The following is a 20934-nucleotide window of genomic DNA, read 5'->3' as shown; positions in this document are numbered from 1 at the left end:
TGGAGCATTTAGCCCATTTACATTTAAAGTTAATATTGTTATGTGTGAATTTGATCCTGTCATTATGTTAGTTGGTTATTTTGCTCGTTAGTTGATGCAGTTTCTTCCTAGCCTTGATGGTCTTTACAATTTGGCATGTTTTTGCAGTGGCTGGTACCGGTTGTTCCTTTCCATGTTTAGTGCTTCCTTCAGGAACTCTTTTAGGGGTGGCCTGGTAGTGACAAAATCACTCAGCATTTGCTTGTCTGTAAAGTATTTTATTTCTCCTTCACTTATGAAGCTTAGTTTGGCTGGATATGAAATTCTGGGTTGAAAATTCTTTCCTTTAAGAATGTTGAATATCGGCCCCCACTCTCTTCTGGCTTGTAGAGTTTCTGCCGAGAGATCAGCTGTTAGTCTGATGTGCTTCCCTTTGTGGGTAACCCGACCTTTCTCTCTGGCCACCCTTAACATTTTTTCCTTCATTTCAACTTTGGTGAATCTGACAATTATGTGTCTTGGAGTTGCTCTTCTCGAGGAGTATCTTTGTGGCGTTCTCTCTATTTCCTGAATCTGAATGTTGGCCTGCCTTGCTAGATTGGGGAAGTTCTCCTGGATAATATCTTGCAGAGTGTTTTCCAACTTGGTTCCATTCTCCCGTCACTTTCAGGTACACCAATCAGATGTAGGTTTGGTCTTTTCACATAGTCCCATATTTCTTGGAGGCTTTGTTCATTTCTTTTTATTCTTTTTTCTCTAAACTTCCCTTCTTGCTTCATTTCATTCATTTCATCTTCCATCACTGATACCCTTTCTTCCAGTTGATTGCATTGGCTACTGAGGCTTCTGCAATCTTCGTGTAGTTCTTGAAGCTTGAATTTCAGCTCCATCAGCTCCTTTAAGCCCTTCTCTGCATTGGTTATTCTAGTTATCCATTCATCTAATTTTTTTTCAAAGTTTTTAACTTCTTTGCCATTGTGTTGAATTTCCTCCTGTAGCTCGGGTTGGAAGAATCAATATCATGAAAATGGCCATATTGCCCAAGGTAATTTATAGATTCAATGCCATCCCCATCAAGCTACCAATGACTTTCTTCACAGAATTGGAAAAAACTACTTTAAAGTTCATATGGAACCAAAAAAGAGCCTGCATCACCAAGTCAATCCTAAGCCAAAAGAACAAAGCTGGAGGCATCACGCTACCAGACTTCAAACTATACTACAAGGCTACAGTAACCAAAACAGCATGGTACTGGTACCACAACAGAGACATAGATCAATGGAACAGAACAGGGCCCTCAGAAGTAATGCTGCATATCTACAGCTATCTGATCTTTAACAAACCTGACAAAAACAAGAAATGGGGAAAGGATTCCCTATTTCATAAATGGTGCTGGGAAAACTGGCTAGCCATATGGAGAAAGCTGAAACTGGATCCCTTCCTTACACCTTATACAAAAATTAATTCAAGATGGATTAAAGACTTACATGTTAGACCTAAAACCATAAAAACCCTAGAAGAAAACCTAGGCGATACCATTCAGGACGTAGGCACGGGCAAGGACTTCATGTCTAAAACACCAAAAGCAATGGCAACAAAAGCCAAAATTGACAAATGGGATCTAATTAAACTAAAGAGCTTCTGCACAGCAAAAGAAACTACCATCAGAGTGAACAGGCAACCTACAAAATGGGAGAAAATTTTCGCAACCTACTCATCTGAGAAAGGGCTAATATCCGGAATCTACAATGAACTCAAACAAATTTACAAGAAAAAAAACAAACAACCCCATCAAAAAGTGGGCAAAGGACATGAACAGACACTTCTCAAAAGAAGACATTTATGCAGCCAAAAAACACATGAAAAAATACTCATCATCACTGCCCATCAGAGAAATGCAAATCAAAACCACAATGAGATACCATCTCACACCAGTTAGAATGACCATCATTAAAAAGTCAGGAAACAACAGGTGCTGGAGAGGATGTGGAGAAACAGGAACACTTTTACACTGTTGGTGGGAGTGTAAACTAGTTCAACCATTGTGGAAGTCAGTGTGGCGATGCCTCCGGGATCTAGAACTAGAAATACCATTTGACCCAGCCATCCCATTACTGGGTATATACCCAAAGGACTATAAATCATGCTGCTATAAAGACACATGCACACATATGTTTATTGCGGCACTATTCACAATAGCAAAGACTTGGAACCAACCCAAATGTCCAACGACGATAGACTGGATTAAGAAAATGTGGCACGTATACACCATGGAATACTATGCAGCCATAAAAAATGATGAGTTCGTGTCCTTTGTAGGGACATGGATGAAACTGGAAACCATCATTCTCAGTAAACTATCGCAAGGACAAAAAACCAAACACCGCATGTTCTCACTCATAGGTGGGAATTGAACAACGAGAACTCATGGACACAGGAAGGGGAACATCACACTCTGGGGACTGTTGTGGGGTGGGGGGAGGGGGGAGGGACAGCATTAGGAGATATACCTAATGCTAAATGACCAGTGAATGGGTGCAGCAAACCAACATGGCACATGGATACATATGTAACAAACCTGCACATTGTGCACATGTACCCTAAAACCTAAAGTATAATAATAAAAAAAAGAGAAAGAAAAAAACAAATGACCATCAAAAAGTGGGCAAAGAACATGAACAGACACTTCTCAAAAGAAGACATTTACGTGGACAACAAACATATGACAAAAAGCTCATCATCACTGGTCATTAGAGAAATGCAAATCAAAACCACTAAGATACCATCTCACACAAGTTAGAATGGCAATCCTTAAAAAGTCAGGAAACAACAGATGCTGGAGAGGATATGGAGAAATAGGAACACTTTTACACTGTTGGTGGGAGTGTAAATTAGTTCAACCATTGTGGAAGACAGTGTGGTGATTCCTCAAGGATCTAGAACCAGAAATACCATTTGACCCAGCAATCCCATTACTGGGTATATGCCCAAAGGATTATAAATCATTCTACTATAAAGACACATGTATATGTATGTTTATTGCAGCACTATTCAGAATAGCAAAGACTTGGAACCAACCCAAATGACCATCAATGATAGGCTAGATAAAGAAAATGTGGCACAGACACACCATGGAATACTATGCAGCCATAAAAAAGGATGAGTTCATGTCCTTTGCAGGGACATGGAGGAAGCTGGAAACCATCATTCTCAGCAAACTAACACAGGAATAGAAAACCAAATACTGCATTTTCTCACTCATAAAGGGGAGCTGAACAATGAGAACACATAGACACAGGGAGTGGAACATCACACACCAGGGCCCGTCAGGTGGTGGCAGAGCTAGGGGAGGGATAGCATTAGGAGAAATACCTAATGTAGATGACAGATTGATGGGTGCAGCAAACCACCATGGTATGTGTATATCTATGTAACAAACCTACATGTTCTACACATGTATCCCAGAACTTAAAGTATAATAAAATAAAAGAAATGGTGGGAGATGTCTTCACAATATATCATGCTTCCACACCCTCTGATAAAATTATACACTAATGCTAATGATATATTAAAGGACAACACCAAAAAGTCAAGGCTCAGGTCAAAAAGGAGATGGATATTTTTACAGACCAGACACAGAGTACACACACAATGTGGGGAAAATGCCATAGGGTTGCTGGTCTATGGACACAGTAGCAGGGAAGTGGCAGCGGGAACTTGGCCTCTGTGGAGAATAGCCTTACATGATTTTTATGTAGATTAGGAGACTAAAACTAGACTCACAGAATAAAACTAGGGACTGAGTATAGCACTCTGCTCATAGAAGCTAAAAAACCCAAATGACAAAAGAAAAAAACAACCAAATGGCTACAATCGCTGCTTGAAGCTATGGCTCATAACAAGCAGGGTGCCTCATGAGAAAATGATCGAAGTTCCTGCTTTCCAGCCAGGAACTAAACCAAGTCCCCCACAGCTTTTCTGAATGTATGGCAATATCTCCATATCACAATAGGTCATTAGAAGACCTGATTTGGAACAGAGGCCCAGTGGGTGCAGTGTGCAAGGAAGCACTGGATGCAGAACCACTGGACAATGAGAAATACGTTTCCACTGGATTTAACAACAAGGGGACTATTGATAACCTTAACCTTAGTAGTTTCATGCAGTTGCAGATGCAATTACCAGAATAGTATGGGAGGGTAACTGAGAGTGAAAAGAGGAGTTAGGCATACTGAGTGTAGACATCTTTCTCAAGAAATATAGACTACACTTCTCCTACAGAGAGTCAGGTACAAGGAACACTGAAAAAAAAAAAACAGACTTTAAAACAACAACAAGTTACTAAAGAAAAAAAGGAACTTTTATTATGATAAAAAGGTCAATATATCAGGAAGAAAGAACAATTATAAACATATACAGATATTAAAGAGGAATTAGATAATTCAATATTATTTGGAGACATCAATATCCCACTTACAATGATGAATAAAAAAACTAGGAAGAAGATCAACAAAGAAATAGAAGACCTGAACAACACTAAAAATCAAATAGATCTGAAAGTCATCTACAGTAAACCGGCTAACAACAGCAGAATATGCATTCTTCTCAAATACACATGGAACGTTCTCAAGGATAAAGCACATGCTAAGCCATAAACCTTTGAATTAATCCAAACTATTTTCTCTGATAAAGTAAAATTAAAAATCAGTAACAAAAGAAATTTGAAAAACTCAGAAATGAAAATTAACAGACTCCTAAAGAATCAATAGATCAAAGAAAAAATCAAAAGATAAGTTAGAAAAAATCTTGATGAAAATGAAGACAAAACATACCAAAACCTATGACATGAAGGTAAGACAGCACTTAGAGGGAAATAATACGCCATGCCTATGGCATATTATAAAAGAAAGCTCTCAAGTAGCCTAATCTTTTTTCTTAGGACAATGAAAAAGAAAGAGAAAATAGAAAAACTAAATATAAAGCAAGCAGAAGGAATAAAATAATAAAGACTTCAGCAGAGATAAGTGATATAATAAATAAAAAATTGTGAAAATCAATGAAACCAAAACCAGTTTTTTAAGAAATCAACAGAATTGATCAAATTTTAGCTAGATTTACAAAAACAAGAGATAGAAGGCTCAAATTACTAGAATCAGAAATAAAAGGGGAGAGAATACTGACCTTAAAGAAATAAAAGAATTATAAAGGGATACTACAAACAACTCTATGCCAACAAATTGGACACATTTAGATAAAACAAATTCTTAGGAAGACACAAACTACTGAAACTGACTCAAGTAGAAATAGACAATCTGATTAGACTTGTAACAAAAAGGTCGAATTAGTAATCAAAAAACTACCTATGGAAAACAACCCAAGCCCAAATGTCTTCACTGATGAATTCTACCAAACAGTTAAGATATATTAGCAACAATTCTTCACAAACACTTTCAAAATTGGAACAGAAGGGAATACACCCCAGCGTATTCTATGAAGCCAGTAATACCCTGATACCTAAACCAAAGACATCACAAGAAAACTATAAACCAGTATCTCTTATGAACACAAACGCAAAAATTCCCAATAAAATACTGGCAAATCAAATCTAGCAAAATATTGAAAAAAATCATACACCATGACCAAGTGGGATTTATCCCAAGAACGCAAGTTGGGGTTAATATTTAAAAAATCAATTCATGTAACAAACCATAGTAGTGAAGTACAAAATAAAAAACCCGTTTATATTAACTTATGTAAGAAAAAACATTTGACAAAATCCAACATCCTTTCACAATAAAAACAATCCTCAAATATAAATGTAGAATAAAGGAATTTCTTCCATCTGATAATGGGCACCTACAAGAAACCCACAGCTAACATTATATATACTCAATGGTGAAAGACTAGATTATTTCCCCCTAATATTATGAGAAAGGTAATGATGCCCACTCTCAACATACTTTTTCAACATGTATCTAAAGTCCTAGGCTACTCAATTAAAAAAAAACAAAAATAAATAACAAATACACAGATTCTGTTTCAGTGTCAACACGCCATGAATGTCTCTGATAGGGATAGCAAACCACCATGGCACATGTTTATGTAACAAGCCTGCACAACCTGCATGTTACCCAATAACTTAAAATAAAAATAATTTTTTTTTTAAAAAAAGGAAACCTACAAAACTTTTGGGAGAAAAACAGACTATCTTTGGGATCCAGAACTAGGCTAATAATTTTTCATCTTAATACAAAAAGCATGATTCACAAAAGCAAATCTGATAAACCAAATTTTAAAACAGGCTCTGCAAACATCCTGTCAAGAGGATGAAAAGACAAAATACAAACTGGTAGAAAATACTTGCAAATAATATATATCCAACAAAGAAAGAGTATCTATCTATCTGTATATGTGTAATAAATATCAAAAAATCCAACGGTAATATATCAAACAATCCAATGAAAAAATGGTCAAAAGATATGAACAGAAATTTTACCAAAGAGGATGTACAGATGGCAAATAAACTCTTAAAATATATTTAATATATCATTAGAAATTATAGAAATGCGAATTAAAACCACCATGAAATATTACTTCACACCTATCAGAATGGCTAAAACAAAAGATAATTATAACACCAATTGCTGGTGGAGACATGGAGTAACTGGACTATCCTTATATTGCTGGTGGGAATACAAAATGGTACAGCCATTCTGAAAAACAGTTTGGCAGTTTCTTATAGAACTAAATATGCAACTATCACATGATCAACCAACTGCATTTTAGGTATTTACCCCACAGAAATAAATACTTATGTCTATAGAAAAACAATCCACAAATGTCCGTAGAAGGTTTACATGCAACAGCCAAAAACTCAAAGCAACGTAGATATCTTTCAATGGGTAAGTCATTAAACAAACTGTGGTATATGCATACTATGGAATGAAACTCAGCAATAAGAAAGAGTGTGTGATAGATGCACAGAACTTATAAAGGAATTTGGAAAAATGAAAAAAAGTCAATCCCCTAAGATTATGTACTATAGCACTGTATTTGTATAATACTTTTGAAATGACAATACAGAATTAGAGAAGATTGGTGGTTGCCAGGAATTCTGGATGGAGGTAGAAGGGAAAGTGGGTTCAATTATAAAAGGTCAACACAAGGTATCCTTCTCTTGATGGGACTGCTCTGTATCTTGTCTACGGTTGTAGATACCTGAGCCCATCTGTGGGATAAAAATGGCAGAATTACACACACACAAACAAAAGTACACATAAACCTGGAAAAATATGAATAAGATGGGTAGACTGTAACAAAATCAATAGCTTACAAGATATTACAATTTGGGGAGGCTGGGTAATGAATACATGTGATCTGTCTGTATTATTTCTTGCAACCATACATTAATCTACATTTATCTCAAAACAAAAAGTTTAACCTGAAAAAACAGGCCTAAGGTTTAACTTGCCCTTTCAGGACCATTCTCAGTCTACCTTTCTAAAGTACTGGACCTTAAATTATTGAAAACTTAGTAATTGCTGAACATATAATAACCTTTCCTTGTACGTAACTGAAAATGGTTTAAGAGCCAACAATTCAAGTATGACAATGAAGCAGAACAGTTCTAATGCTCAAGCACTTCTGTTCTTGTGTATGACTTGCAGCCTTAATTTTCTGTGTGGAAATGGTTACATTATTTCCTTAGCTTTGTTTGTTGGAGACAAAGAAGGAATGCTTGTTAAGTATGTCAAAACATAATCTTATCTTGTGAATTTTTGTTAATATATTATAGAAGATAGATTTTTCATTTGCCTAGAAAGCTTGTATAACGCATTTGGAAATTTCTGCTCTGTAACATCTTTAGAGCTGACAGTCTTTTTTACTTCATGCTGAAGTATCATCTGGTGGTTTTGTGAACTGGTCAGAAATTCACAGGTTTTAAGTGTCTTAAGAAAATTTATATTGAACATTGCTCTTGGTCTAACAAATAAAAGATGTTAATTTATTCCTGTATAAAAAAATAGGCCTAGAAAATATAGGAAACAATTTTTCTTTTCTTTTCTTCTTTTTTGCTCTCTAAGGCAGAGTCTCACTCTGCCACCCAGGCTGGAATACAGTGGCATGATCTGGCTCACTGCAGCTTCTGCCTCCCGTGTTCAAGTGATTCTCTGGCCTCAGCCTCCTGAGTAGCTGGGATTACAGGTGTGCATCACCATGCCTGGCTAATTTTTTTTTATTTTTAGTAGAGATGGGGTTTTTCCATGTTGCCCAGGCTGGTCTCAAACTCCTGGCCTCAATCCACCCACCTCGGCCTCCCAAAGTTCTGGGCAATTTTTATTTTCTAGATAGGAAACAATCTCTTAGAAAACAAAACTAAACAAAACAAAAGCAAAACAACTCAGAATTAAAATTGATAGCTCTCATTACAAAAAAAAATTGAAACTTCTGTTAGTATAAACATCTTAAGTGAGAGAAGGTAAAAATTATTTAAAGCATGCATAAAAAAAGACTAGTATCCAGAACAGCAAAATACCTAAAAATTAGTAAGAAAAAGAAACTATGCAAAAGGAAGATGACAATAGAATTGAAAAGGCAATCTACTGAATAATAAAAATATGAAAAGATGTTCTAACTTACTAATAATTAAGAAGTGTATATTAAAGCAATGAGTCACCATTTTATATCTAGTGTCTTGCCATATTTAAAACCGATAACAATTCTTGATTTTATTTTTGTAATTTTCTAAAATTTTTAAAGGTTATATATATATATATATAAAATTATAAGTTGATTTTACTTCTTACAATCCAGGTAATGGTGAATATCTTGCTCAACACAGTAAAAAACATGAGTCAAAAAGAAATTACCACTTGTAGTTTACATAAAATTTTTAAATTTGCAATTATGCTTTACTTAGAATATAAGAGATTAATAAGCTAAAAACAAAATACAGAATACAATGCATTTGACATAAAATTAATATCTACATAGCTATATCTCTCTCAGTAGCTATTCAGACACACACACATACACACACACAGAGCTCACACAAATAACAAGATTTGAATAACCCACCAAAGACCAAAAAACACATATTAAAACTACAAAATACCATTAATTTATTATATTGGTAACACTTCAAAATACAGCATTAGGTTTCTCATCTATTATAGGAAGGTTGCAAATTGCTATACAAAAGAATCAATCAAAATAGCACTATGGATTCCCTGCAGATTTTCCTTTACAGAATTCATCTTTCTGAAAGACTAACAACTTATCTTACAAAATACAGCAATGTTAGTATGGTGGGGGGTATGGTGTATGTGTGTGTATACACAGATCAACGACGGATGGATGGACAGATATTTAAATATTTCATACAGTACCATCTGAGATAGGGAAAATGTGAAACAAATTAAATAATAATTAACTGAAGAACACTCAAATAAAATCTGAAACACCATGTAGCTATTAGAAAGATTAATGGAGGTATGTATAATAAAATAGAATCAATTGCATTTGTTTTAAGCATAAAAAGAGTAGGTCTCCAAAGTCAGTTTATTAATCTGGTCTTCATCCTGCTGGCGTTCATATAACAGTGGTGTACATAGTAGGATATCATAAAGCATAAGAATACTAACTCTAGGACCAGAATTCCTAAATTGAAATCTGAGTTCTCCCCTCCCCTACTTAATAGCTATGATCTTGAGAAAGTCACTTAACCACTCTCAGTTTCCTTACATTTACAAGACCAAAAATAGCAGTGCCTACATCACAGTTTGTTGTGAAATACATTTAATATAAATAATATAAATAAATCAGAACAATGCTTACACTAAGCAAGCATTATATAAATATGGATTTTGCTGTTGTTGTAATAATTACATGTGAAAACACAGCACTGCCTGGTACATCATAAGTGCTCAGTAAATATTAGCTATCATTATCATTATTATAAACCAGCACTCATTTTAGGCACTTTTACATTTGTTAGCATATGAGAATATGTACTTACGAGTGATTCTGAAGTACATTTATTATAAGTTAGGTACATGAAGTAACAAAATGGCGATAACTACTATGTAACAAAAATGAAACATAACTGATTAAAAGATTTAAACAAATTATTTACCTAACAAAGTTAATTCTCTTACCAAAACATTATGTTTCTCTTTGGCTACACGGGAAAGTATTTTTTGATTAACCAAATTATTATCAAGAAACCACTAATAATTCTGCCAGCTGTTTGGCACCCTTGCTGTCAAAGTAATGGTGTACAAGTTATCTTATTGACACTGTAACAAATAACCACAAACCTAATGTTCTAAACAACACAAATTTATTACCTTATGGCTCTGGAGATCAGAAATCCAAAATGAGTCTTACTAAGCAAAAATCAAGCTGTATTCATTCTGAAAGCTTTAGGGGGAATCCAATTCTTTGCCATTTCCAGCTGTAGTGGCTGCCTGCATTATTTGGCATGTGGCTTCTTCTTTGATCTTCAAAGAAAATCGCGGCAACTTCTCCTTTTGTCAGCGCATTTCCTTTTTCTGCCTTTGACCCTCTTGCCTTCCTCTTAGAAGGAACCCTGTGATTACACTGGACTCACCTAGATAATTCAGGATAATCTCCTCATCTCAAGAGCCTTAATTTAATCCATCTGCTAAATCCCTTTTGCCACGTAGGGCAACACACTTACATGTTCTGGATATGACTAGATACGGACATGTTTAGGATCCATTATTCTGTCTGCCACACATGGGTCCCACCAGTGAGATGGAACCTACAAGCAACTTGAGTTCAGGCTGTTCTCCTGGCTAGTCCATATTGACAGAGCGGGAGCAGCGTCATCTCGGACAAACACCACCACTTTAAGTTCCAGCTCCCTTTCTAGCCTCATGCATTTCAAGGAAATCACCTCTCTTCTAATTACAAGCAGCCAGAAAGAGCAGACAGTAAAACACAGATAAGACAGCTGGGGCACAGGAAGAGATGGGGTAAAGTCTCTCAGGTAACTGCCAAACTTCACCTTTACACAATGGGCCCCAGTAAAACCGAGGGCCTTGGCTAGGTGTGGTGGCTCATGCCTGTAATCCCAGCACTTTGGGAGGCCAAGATGGGCAGACCATGAGGTCAGGAAATCGAGACCATCCTGGCTAACATGGTGAAACCCCATCTCTACCAAAAATACAAAAAATTAGCCGGGCGTGGTGGCACGTGCCTGTAGTCCCAGCTAGTCGGGAAGCTGAGGCAGGAGAATCGCTTGAACCCAGGAGGTGGAGGTTGCAGTGAGCTGAGATCGCACCACTGCACACTCCAGCCTGGGTGACAGAGTGAGACTCCATCTCAAAAAAAAAAAAAAAAAAAGTGGGCCTTAGTAAGCACATTCCTTTCCCTTCGGTTGCACTAAGATAGAGAAGCTAAAAGCAGACTTGGGGGATATGCCTGCAGCTGCAAAAAAATGTATGGGAACAGACACGCAACTCTCCCTCCCAGATAAGCACAACAAAGAGACACAGAAGCAGTCCAAGCCTCTGATAAACTCTCCCACTCTGAATCCTTAAAAACTCTTAGTCTGTAAGAGTGTGTGCCTCTGACCTAATTCGGCCAGAAGGCGCCTCTCAGGTTTGTTTTCTCTAAAATAAATCTGTCTTGACTGGCAAGCCACCTTCCTCTTTCTGAAATTCTTACACATATCAACTGAGCTCTGCCAATTGTAAGTCTCAAAAGGTCAATCCACCAGAAAAGGAATTTACAGTGGTGTTTCACGCTCCTGTTTTGGGGGGATGGCAGTGTACCAGAAATCATGATACTCAAATTTAAAATACTTAGAATTTAATATAGTACAAGCCATAATATCATCATCATAATTTGAAAACATTTATACATCCCTGGCCCTAAAATTTATCTGTGTGTACATGTCAACATTCCCCTGAAGAAAAAAAAGACTACGATCTGTTAACCATTCTGTGCCCTCACCACTAACCCTTCACAAAGTACTTATATAGGGAGGCAGTAATTCTTTTTTAATTAAATGAGACTAAAAATAACAAAGTCCCTTTAAGACAAAGCTACTTAAACATATTTAAATGTTTAAAATCATTAAGAAAGGTTAAAACACAGCTAACTTTACTTCTTACCATATATAGCATATTTTAGTTGAAGACGTTTAACAGTTTCTTCCACAGTAGGTTTATATTCGAGGAAACATGTATAAATTCCACTCATACTCTCCTCAAAATTTTGGAATACAAGGCTTCCTGTGGATGTTATTTGTGCAGTGCGGTTTTCTACTAAAGGAATAAGATACAGTTATAAGTTGCTTAAATTACATGAGACAAGTACCAAAACATTTTCTCAGCAAGGTAAAACCACCATAATTTACCAACGCAGTCAATGAAAGGAGTGGGGGGCATAGCTAGGACATTGCATCTGGTGTCTGCTAACAGTGGATGCCAGGATAACCTTCTTACTGCCAGATGTTCACTAATCAGAGTTCATCAATTGCATTGTTGCCTAAGTAGAAAGAGACTAACAAGGATACATACAGAATATGCTCCTAATCTGCTCCTTGCATTGAACTGGGCACTATCAGAAATGCAGTACACATATATACAAATACATACACATACATATATACATATATTTTAACATAATTATATTTATATTTAATGATAAATTATACCCTCAGTAAGCTTACAAACTGCATTTGAAACAGATAAATAACATACCCAGAACAAAGGCTATCAGAATATAATCACTAACAAGAGATTTCTTATCACTACACATGATAAAAAGCAAAATTTAGCTTATATATTTGAGGTTTGCAGAAGAAAAACAATATTGGATATGAGATCACCTGACTTGCCCAACATCACATAATCACACAGTCATAGTGCTGGGGGCTAGAATGGGATGTAAGCTCCCTTTTCATTCCAACATACTTCATTATTTAAGTGTCATGCAGGGAGAAAGCTATATTGTGAAATGGAAAGTAAATCTGCCTTTAGAGGCATTGACACTTGGATTTGAGACCTGCCTTTCCCTCTCACAAACTGTAACTGTGAGTAACCAATTCATCTTTCTGAGATCCAGGTCCCTCATTTGTACAATGAAAAATCATAATATATCATAGCCTATCTCACAGGATTTCTCTGTATAACAAATACAATGAATGCTAAAGTACTTGAAAAAGCTATAAATCTGTTATTCTGAAAGTTCATAACCACAGTTTTTAATTAGAAAAATTCTTAGGTATTAAAATTTGCTTAGTCTGATATTCCACTCATTAGAACTGAAAGTACTACATCAGGAAATAACTGTCTACCTTTTTTCTATTTTAGGTAAATGATTTATTGCTTATAAATTTTAAGTTGATATGTTTCTCCAAGACAAATGATGAGTGTTCATAGAGATGAAATTTTCATTATTTATTTGTTCAATAAAAATTTACTGAGTGTCTAGTACATGCAAGCCCTGCTTCAGGTATTGAAAGAGAAATGAACAGATGAATATACCCACCCTCAAGGAATTTACATAGAGCATTATGCCTTGAGAACTTCCATTTCTATATCCTGGATGAAGCTGAAAAATGTCATATGAATTTAGAATACATTTCTATTGTAATGCCTATTTCTTCATGATTATCTTTTAATGAAATATTACATATTTATCCTAACACGCCAAGTCTTTTATAAATGAAGTTAACAGTTTGTAAGAGTTCACTATGTATTTCAGCAGAAACACCTCGTAGAGGTATAATAAAGGGTTCTCATGAAGTTTAAAGAAATTATAGAATGTTACATCATCAATGAGATTACATATTCCTTGGCAATCACTTGAAATGAATGTTTCCCACACTGCAGAAAGCAATTAATAAGTGTATCAAAATATATACCCAAATGCCTACAACACTAAACATTATGACAGCCAGAAAATGTGGTAGTATACAATCTATAATAAAATGCCCCCTGACTACCTTCTTATTTAAAAAATGTTTAAGTAGATCTAAAAAGATAGGAGGGCTTAGAGCCAAAATAGCCAACCAGACACAGCCAGCAAGAGCATCTCCCACCAAGAGATAAGACCATCAAGAAGACTAGCACACTCTGAGCAGATCTTCAGAAGGAAGGCATTGAGAGTAGTCGGAGGGAGGATGCAGATCCTGGACTGAAGGAGCAAGAAGCTGGGGACCCTGCACAGGGTACCCAAGCATCAGGACTTATTCCTTGCCCTGAATGGCTTCTGGGGAAGGGATAAGATAAATAGACATGGAGCGGCCCACTCTCACTATGGAACTCTGGAATCCTAGCTACAGGAGAACCCATGGACATTTGGGCTGGCAAGGGAGAGCTTCTTGGAGAGTTGGTGGGGACAAGACTCCCCTGCATGGAACCCAGAGCATTTGCCATGGGACCTGCTGCAGTGGAGCATGGCCAGGGACACAATCCCCCAAGGCTTGTCAAAATCAGAGCTGAACTGAACAAAATGGTGACACAAAAAAAACATACAAAAGATCAACAAAGGCCGGGCACGGTGGCTCACGCTTGTAATCCTAGCACTTTGGGAGGCCAGGGCGGGTGGATCACAAGGTCAGGAGATCGAGACTACAGTGAAACCCCGTCTCTACTAAAAATACAAAAAAATTAGCCGGGCGTGGTGGCGGGCGCCTGTAGTCCCAGCTACTCGGAGAGGCTGACGCAGGAGAATGGCAGGAACCTGGGAGGCGGAGCTTACAGTGAGCCGAGATTGCGCCACTGCACTCCAGCCTGGGCGACAGAGCGAGACTCCATCTCAAAAAAAAGATCAACAAAACCAAAGGCGGATTTTCTGAAAGAACACATAAGACTGGTAGACTGCTAGCTGGACTAATAGAGCAAAAAAAAGAGAGGATCCAAATAAACACCATCAGAAATGACAAAGGGGACATTACCACTGATCCCAGACATACAAAAAACCGTCAGAGACTATTACAAATACTTCCATGCCCATTAACTAGAAAACCTAGAGAAATGGATACATTCCCAGAAACATACACCCTCTCCCATGATTGAGGAAGACATTGAAACCCTGAACAGACCAGTAGTGAGTTCTCACACTGAAACTATAATCAAAAACCTACCAACAACAAAAAGCCCTGGACCAGAGAGATTCACAGCCAAATTCTACCTGACATATAAAGATGGGCTGGTACCAATCCTAGCTAAACTATTCCAAAAAATTGAGGCGGATCGACTCTTTCCTAGCTCATTCTATGAGGCCAGTATCATTCTGTTATGAAAATCTGGTGAACACAAAATGAAAAAAGAAATTTTGGGACAATAACCCTGATGAACATAGATGCAAAAATCCTCAACAAAATACTAGCATAGCAAATCCAGAAGCACATCCAAAAGCTAATTCATCACAATCAAGTAGGGTTTATCCCTGGGATGCAACAAGGTTGGTTCAACATACGCAAATCAATAAATTTGATTCATCACAGAAACAAAACTAAAAACAGAAATCACATGATCATCTCAATAGATGCAGAAAAGCAATGAAATTCAACCTCCCTTTATGTTAAAAACCCTCAATAAACTGGGCATCAAAGGAACATACCTTAACATAACAATAGCCATGTGTGACAAACCCACAGCCAACATCATACTAAACAGGCAAAAGCTAGAGGCATTTCCCCTTGAGAACCAGAACAAGACAAGAATGCACACCCTCACCACTCCTATTAACATAGTTCTGGAAGTTCAAACCAGGGCATCAGGCAAGAGAAAGAAATAAAAGTCATCTAAATAGGAAAAGAGGACTTCAAATTATCTGCCTTCACAGACTATTTGATTCTATACCTAGAAAACCCCACAGACTATTTGATTCTATACCTAGAAAACCCCATTCTATACCTAGAAAACCCCAACATAATAATAGCCATGTGTGACAAACCCACAGCCAACATCATACTAAACAGGCAAAAGCTAGAGGCATTTTCCCTTTAGAACCAGAACAAGACAAGAATGCACACCCTCACCACTCCTATTAACATAGTTCTGGAAGTTCAAACCAGGGCATCAGGCAAGAGAAAGAAATAAAGTCATCCAAATAGGAAAAGAGGACTTCAAATTATCTGCCTTCAGAGACTATTTGATTCTATACCTAGAAAACCCCATGTTGGGAGGTCGAGGCAGGCAGATCATCTGAGGCCAGGAGATCAAGGCTAGCCTAGCCAACATAGTGAAACCTCATCTCTACTAAAAATACAAAAATTAGCAAGGCATAGTGGTGCATGCCTGTAATCCCAGCTAATAAAGGGTTGATTTTAATGATTTTAATGATTTCTCCTGGCTATTCCATATTGACAGAGCAAGAGCACCATCATCTTGAACAAACACTGCCACTTTAAGTTCCAGCTCTCTTTCTAGCCTGATGCATTTCAAGGAAATCACTTCTCTTCTAATTACAAGCAGCCAGAAAGAGCAGACAGTAACACACAGATAAGACAGGAAGCTAAGGCATGAGAATCACTTGAACCTGAGAGGCAGAGATTGCAGTAGGCAGAGGTTGCAGTGAGCAGAGATCACACCACTGCACTCCAGCCTGGGCGAAAGAGTGAGACTCCATCTCAAAAAACAAAGCAAACAAACAAGAAAACATTGTTTCTGTTCAAAGGCTTCTGGATCTGATAAACAACTTCAGCAAAGTTCCAAGATACAAAATCAATGTATAAAAATCAGTAGCATTTCTATTCACCAATAATATTCAAATTGAGAGCCAAATCAAGAACACAATCCCATTCACAATGGCCACAAAAAGAATAAAGTACCTAGGAATACAGTTAACAAGGGAGGTGAAAGATCTCTACTGTGAGAATTACAAAGTACTGCTTAAAGAAATCACAGATGACACAAACAAATGGAAAAACATTCCATGCTCATGGGTAGAAAGTATCAATATTGTTAAAATAACCATACTACCCAAAACAATTTACAGATTCAATGCTTTTCCTATCAAATTACCAATGAAATTTTTCATAGATTAGAAAAAACCTACTGTAAAACTCATATGGAACCAAAAAAGAGCTGGAACAGCCAAAGTAATCCTAAGTAAAAAGAGCAAAGCCAGAGGTAACACACTACCTGACTTCAAACTACACTACAGGGCTATAGTAACTAAAAGAGCATAGTACTGGTATAAAAACAGACACATAGACTAATGGAACAGAATAGAGACCCCACAAATAAAGCCACACACCTCAACCATCTGATCTTCAACAAAAATGACAAAACAAGCAATGGAGAAATGAGTCACTATTCAATAAATGGTGCTGGAATAACTGCCTAGCCACATGCATAAGATTGAAACTGGTGCCCTTCCTTCTACCATACATAAAAAAACAATGCAAGATGAATTAAAGACTCCTGGAGAAAGGGCAAAGCAAGATGGCTGAATAGAAGGCTCTACCGATCATTCTTCCTGCAAGGACACCAAGTTAACAACTGTACATCAGAAAAATATCTTCTCTTAATAACAAAGATCAGATGAGCACTCATAGTGCCTGGTTTTAACTTCATATCGTAGCCAGATTGATAAGGAATCAGAGAGACTGATGCGGTTCAGGAGGATATTTATTATTTAGGTGCACCAGCCCAGTCGGATTAACATTCAAAGTCCCAAACAAAGAGTCGTTACCTTTTAAGCATTTTGTGGGGTCAGGGGAGATCTGTGCAGGGGGAAGCATATTACAGAAGAGAGAAACAAAGACAATTATTCAATTAATTGAGACATGCATTACATCATTTTTTACTTTTCAAGAAATAACATGTTTTACGACTTGAGTTTATCTGTCTAGTGACCTTGCAGCTGCACAGCTAGAGAAACAGGGTCTTCACAATGCCTGAGAAGGGAGGAGAGACAAGGCTCACTAGCCACAGAAAAACAGGCAGTTAATTTTTGAAGGACTCCAGTTCTTTCTTTTTCTCAGGGGGAATTGGGTTTTCTTACATACAACTGAGTTTCTGCTTACACATTTTTTAATTTCTTTTAATTCCTGTTCCATTCCCTCATTTGGTGCTTTTTATCACAAAGGTGTTCATAGAAAGCACCACTATTTGCCATCTCTTTGCGGAGCTGAGCTTTTTCTTCTACTGGCAGTGGCTGATATTTGGTTAATGCCATCAACTGTGCAGTAGTTTGTCGGGTTACTATTGCCTCTATAGTTGACTGAATACCCTAATAAACAGAGGTAAAAGGCAAAGGAGGATGAGGCAGATGCCAAGAATAAGCAAGAACCCACCAGTGAGGGTTTTGAATCTTTTAAAGCTTGAGAACCATTTTTTTTTAAACAAGGAATCTGGGGACCACCTGGACTAAGTCTGAACTGGAACATGGGCCAACTTGCACATTCTAGCTGTGATTTCCACGATAGCTCGGCCATTATCATCAATTTCTAGGCAACAGTTGGTTAAATTAAATTTTTCACATACTCTTCCTTCTGAGGCTGAGGTAATCTAAAGCTAATCTATTTTGATATATAGCATTTTTTATTTGTGTTGCTTGTATTGCCAAATCTAGTGCCCTTGATGTTTCATTGGTTATAATTTCAAGGACTGCCTGCAACCTTATGATGCAGTTGAACATACAGATTGGGGTGCAGTACCCCCATGACCCATCTTGCACCCATGTAGCTGGCCTATAATATTTAATGATTTTTTTCAGAAGCCATTCATTATCTTTCCAGTCTCTTATGTATCGGGGGACCTGCCCCAATAATCACGTAGGTTCTTTTCTATTTTTCCTAAGCGTTCGCTGGCTTGAGAAATAAAGGGACAGAGTACAAAAGAGAGAAATTTTAAAGCTAGGCATCTGGGGGAGACATTACACTTTGGTAGGATCCATGATGCCCCACAAGCCACAAAAACCAGCAAGTTTTTATTAGGGATTTTCAAAAGAGGAGGGAGTGTGCAAATAGGTGTGGATGACAGACATCACGTACTTAACAGGGGAACAGAATATCACAAGGCAAGTGGAGGCAGGGAGAGATCACAGGACCACAGGGCCGAGGCGAAATAAAAATTGCTAACAAAGTTTCGGGCATCATTGTCATTGATAACATCTTTTCAGGAGACAGCGTATTGAGATCAACCGGTCTGACCAAAATTTATTAGGTGGGAATTTCCTCTTCCTAATAAGCCTGGTAGCACTATGGGAGACTGGAGTTTATTTCATCTCTGCAGCCTCGACCATAAGAGACGGCTACGCCCAGGGGGGCCAGTTCAGAGACCTACCCGCAGGCTCACATTCTCTTTCTCAGGGATGTTCCATGCTGAGAAAAAGAATTCAGCGATATTTCTCACATTTGATTTTGAAAGAAGAGAAATATGGCTCTGTTCCGCCCGGCTCACCGGTGGTCAGAGTTTAAGGTTATGTCTCTTATTCCCTGAACAATTGCTGTTATCCTGTTCTTTTTTCAAGGTGCCCACATTTCATATCGCTCAAACACACATGCTGTACAATTTGTGCAGTTAATGCAATTATTACAGGGTCCTGAGGTGACATACATCCTCCTCGGCTGACAGGATTAAGAGATTAAAGTAAAGATAGGCATAGGAAATCACAAGGGTATTGCTGGGGAAGTGATAAGTGTCCGTGAAATCTTTACAATTTTTTGTTTAGAGATTGCAGTAAAGACAGCCATAAGAAATTATAAAAGTATTAATTTGGGGAACTAATAAATGTCCATAAAATCTTCACAATCCACATTCTTCTGCCATGGCTTCAGCCAGTCCCTCCGTTTGGGGTCCCTGACTTCCCGCAACACTTATGTCCACATCTCTGTGACATTTGTGTCTATTTTTGTGATTATGCTCCTATTTTTTTATTTTTATCATAAACTGGATATCTTAAGAGTTCCTCTTGCTTTAGAGGAATTAGAAAGAGGAAGGCTTGATTGTTTTTAACACACATGCCCTCATCCATTTAGCCAGCAGTTGCCAATATGCCCATGTTCTACAGATCTAATACAGGCCAGAGGGTGCCTTTGAAGCATTTGGAGCCTCTAGTTGATCTCAAGAGTGGCTTAGAGTAGAGAATCAAGAGAAAGGGTTTGGATCTGGTAAGTAGGAGTCATTCTGGGCATTTCTCTGCAGAGTTTTGTTTTTAGTCTTATTATAATACTGTTGCCTTAGGCAGGTTGTTTTTCCTACTGCTTCTGTGAAAGCCTTTTCCTATCAGGCAATACAGTACTTTTCAATTATGGAGGTTTTTAACAACCAAACACTGGCTGAGGCTTTTGGTTCACTGACTGGGTTAGGCGAAGTGAAGTTACCTTGTGGCATTAATTTTTTTGCCTCCCATGGCCACTGGTCTCCCATTTTTGTTTCTCCACATACATAGTATGAGAAAATTCTTAAGCTGCCAGCTATGTTTTCAGCTAGTTGAGCAAATATGTTTTTGGTTGATGGGAGAAGCTCAGGCACTGACTGATTAAAATGCTTATAGAATGACTTATGGACCTGGAATCGCAGGGTTGGATGCATTTGAGTCCTTCTAGTCTTTTTGACAGTAGTAGTGAAACTCCAAGGCTTGTTCCTTTTAACTTGTAATACTGCTGTCTGTCCTGTAGATGACAAAGGTAGCTCTGGCTTTAAGACAGTAAAATTTAAAGAATTGCATGTCCTTGTCTTACAATTTCATTTGGTTGACATACTACTTAGTGGAGTAGTCTTTCCTTAATATAAGTGTTGGAGCTGTGTGAGCATATTCCACTGAATGTTACAGTCTGGGCATCCGATTTGTGGTTTTCTGTACAGATGTTTAGGACTGCTGCTGCTAAGCCTCTCTTGTGTTAAACCATTGCAGACTGCTTCTGATTGTTTTACGATTATGAACATATGCAGCATGGTAGGCATCAAAGTACAAGGAAATAGGCCTTTTATAGGAGAGAGGGTCTTCTTTGGTTTGAGC

At 37.5% G+C, this 20934-nt stretch overlaps 1 protein-coding gene across 4 annotated transcripts in view; it reads right to left on the bottom strand.

Annotated features, from left to right (window-relative positions):
• Positions 1-20934, bottom strand: part of ZPBP (zona pellucida binding protein) — a 153221-nt gene that overhangs the window by 105314 nt on the left and 26973 nt on the right. For 3 of the 4 annotated variants that reach the window (XM_063609571.1, XM_055293175.2, XM_063609570.1), the window contains one exon: positions 12123-12275. In XM_063609571.1, coding sequence (XP_063465641.1) covers positions 12123-12275 — 153 coding nt within the window. The remainder of the gene's footprint in view (positions 1-12122; positions 12276-20934) is intronic. The other variant, XM_055293176.2, reaches the window with a different exon arrangement.

This window comes from Symphalangus syndactylus, chromosome 9 (genome assembly GCF_028878055.3).
Source record: "Symphalangus syndactylus isolate Jambi chromosome 9, NHGRI_mSymSyn1-v2.1_pri, whole genome shotgun sequence".
Classification (NCBI taxonomy): domain Eukaryota; kingdom Metazoa; phylum Chordata; class Mammalia; order Primates; family Hylobatidae; genus Symphalangus; species Symphalangus syndactylus.
The sequence above is the reverse complement of the archived record's forward strand: the minus strand, read 5'-3'. Positions and strand labels throughout refer to the sequence as shown.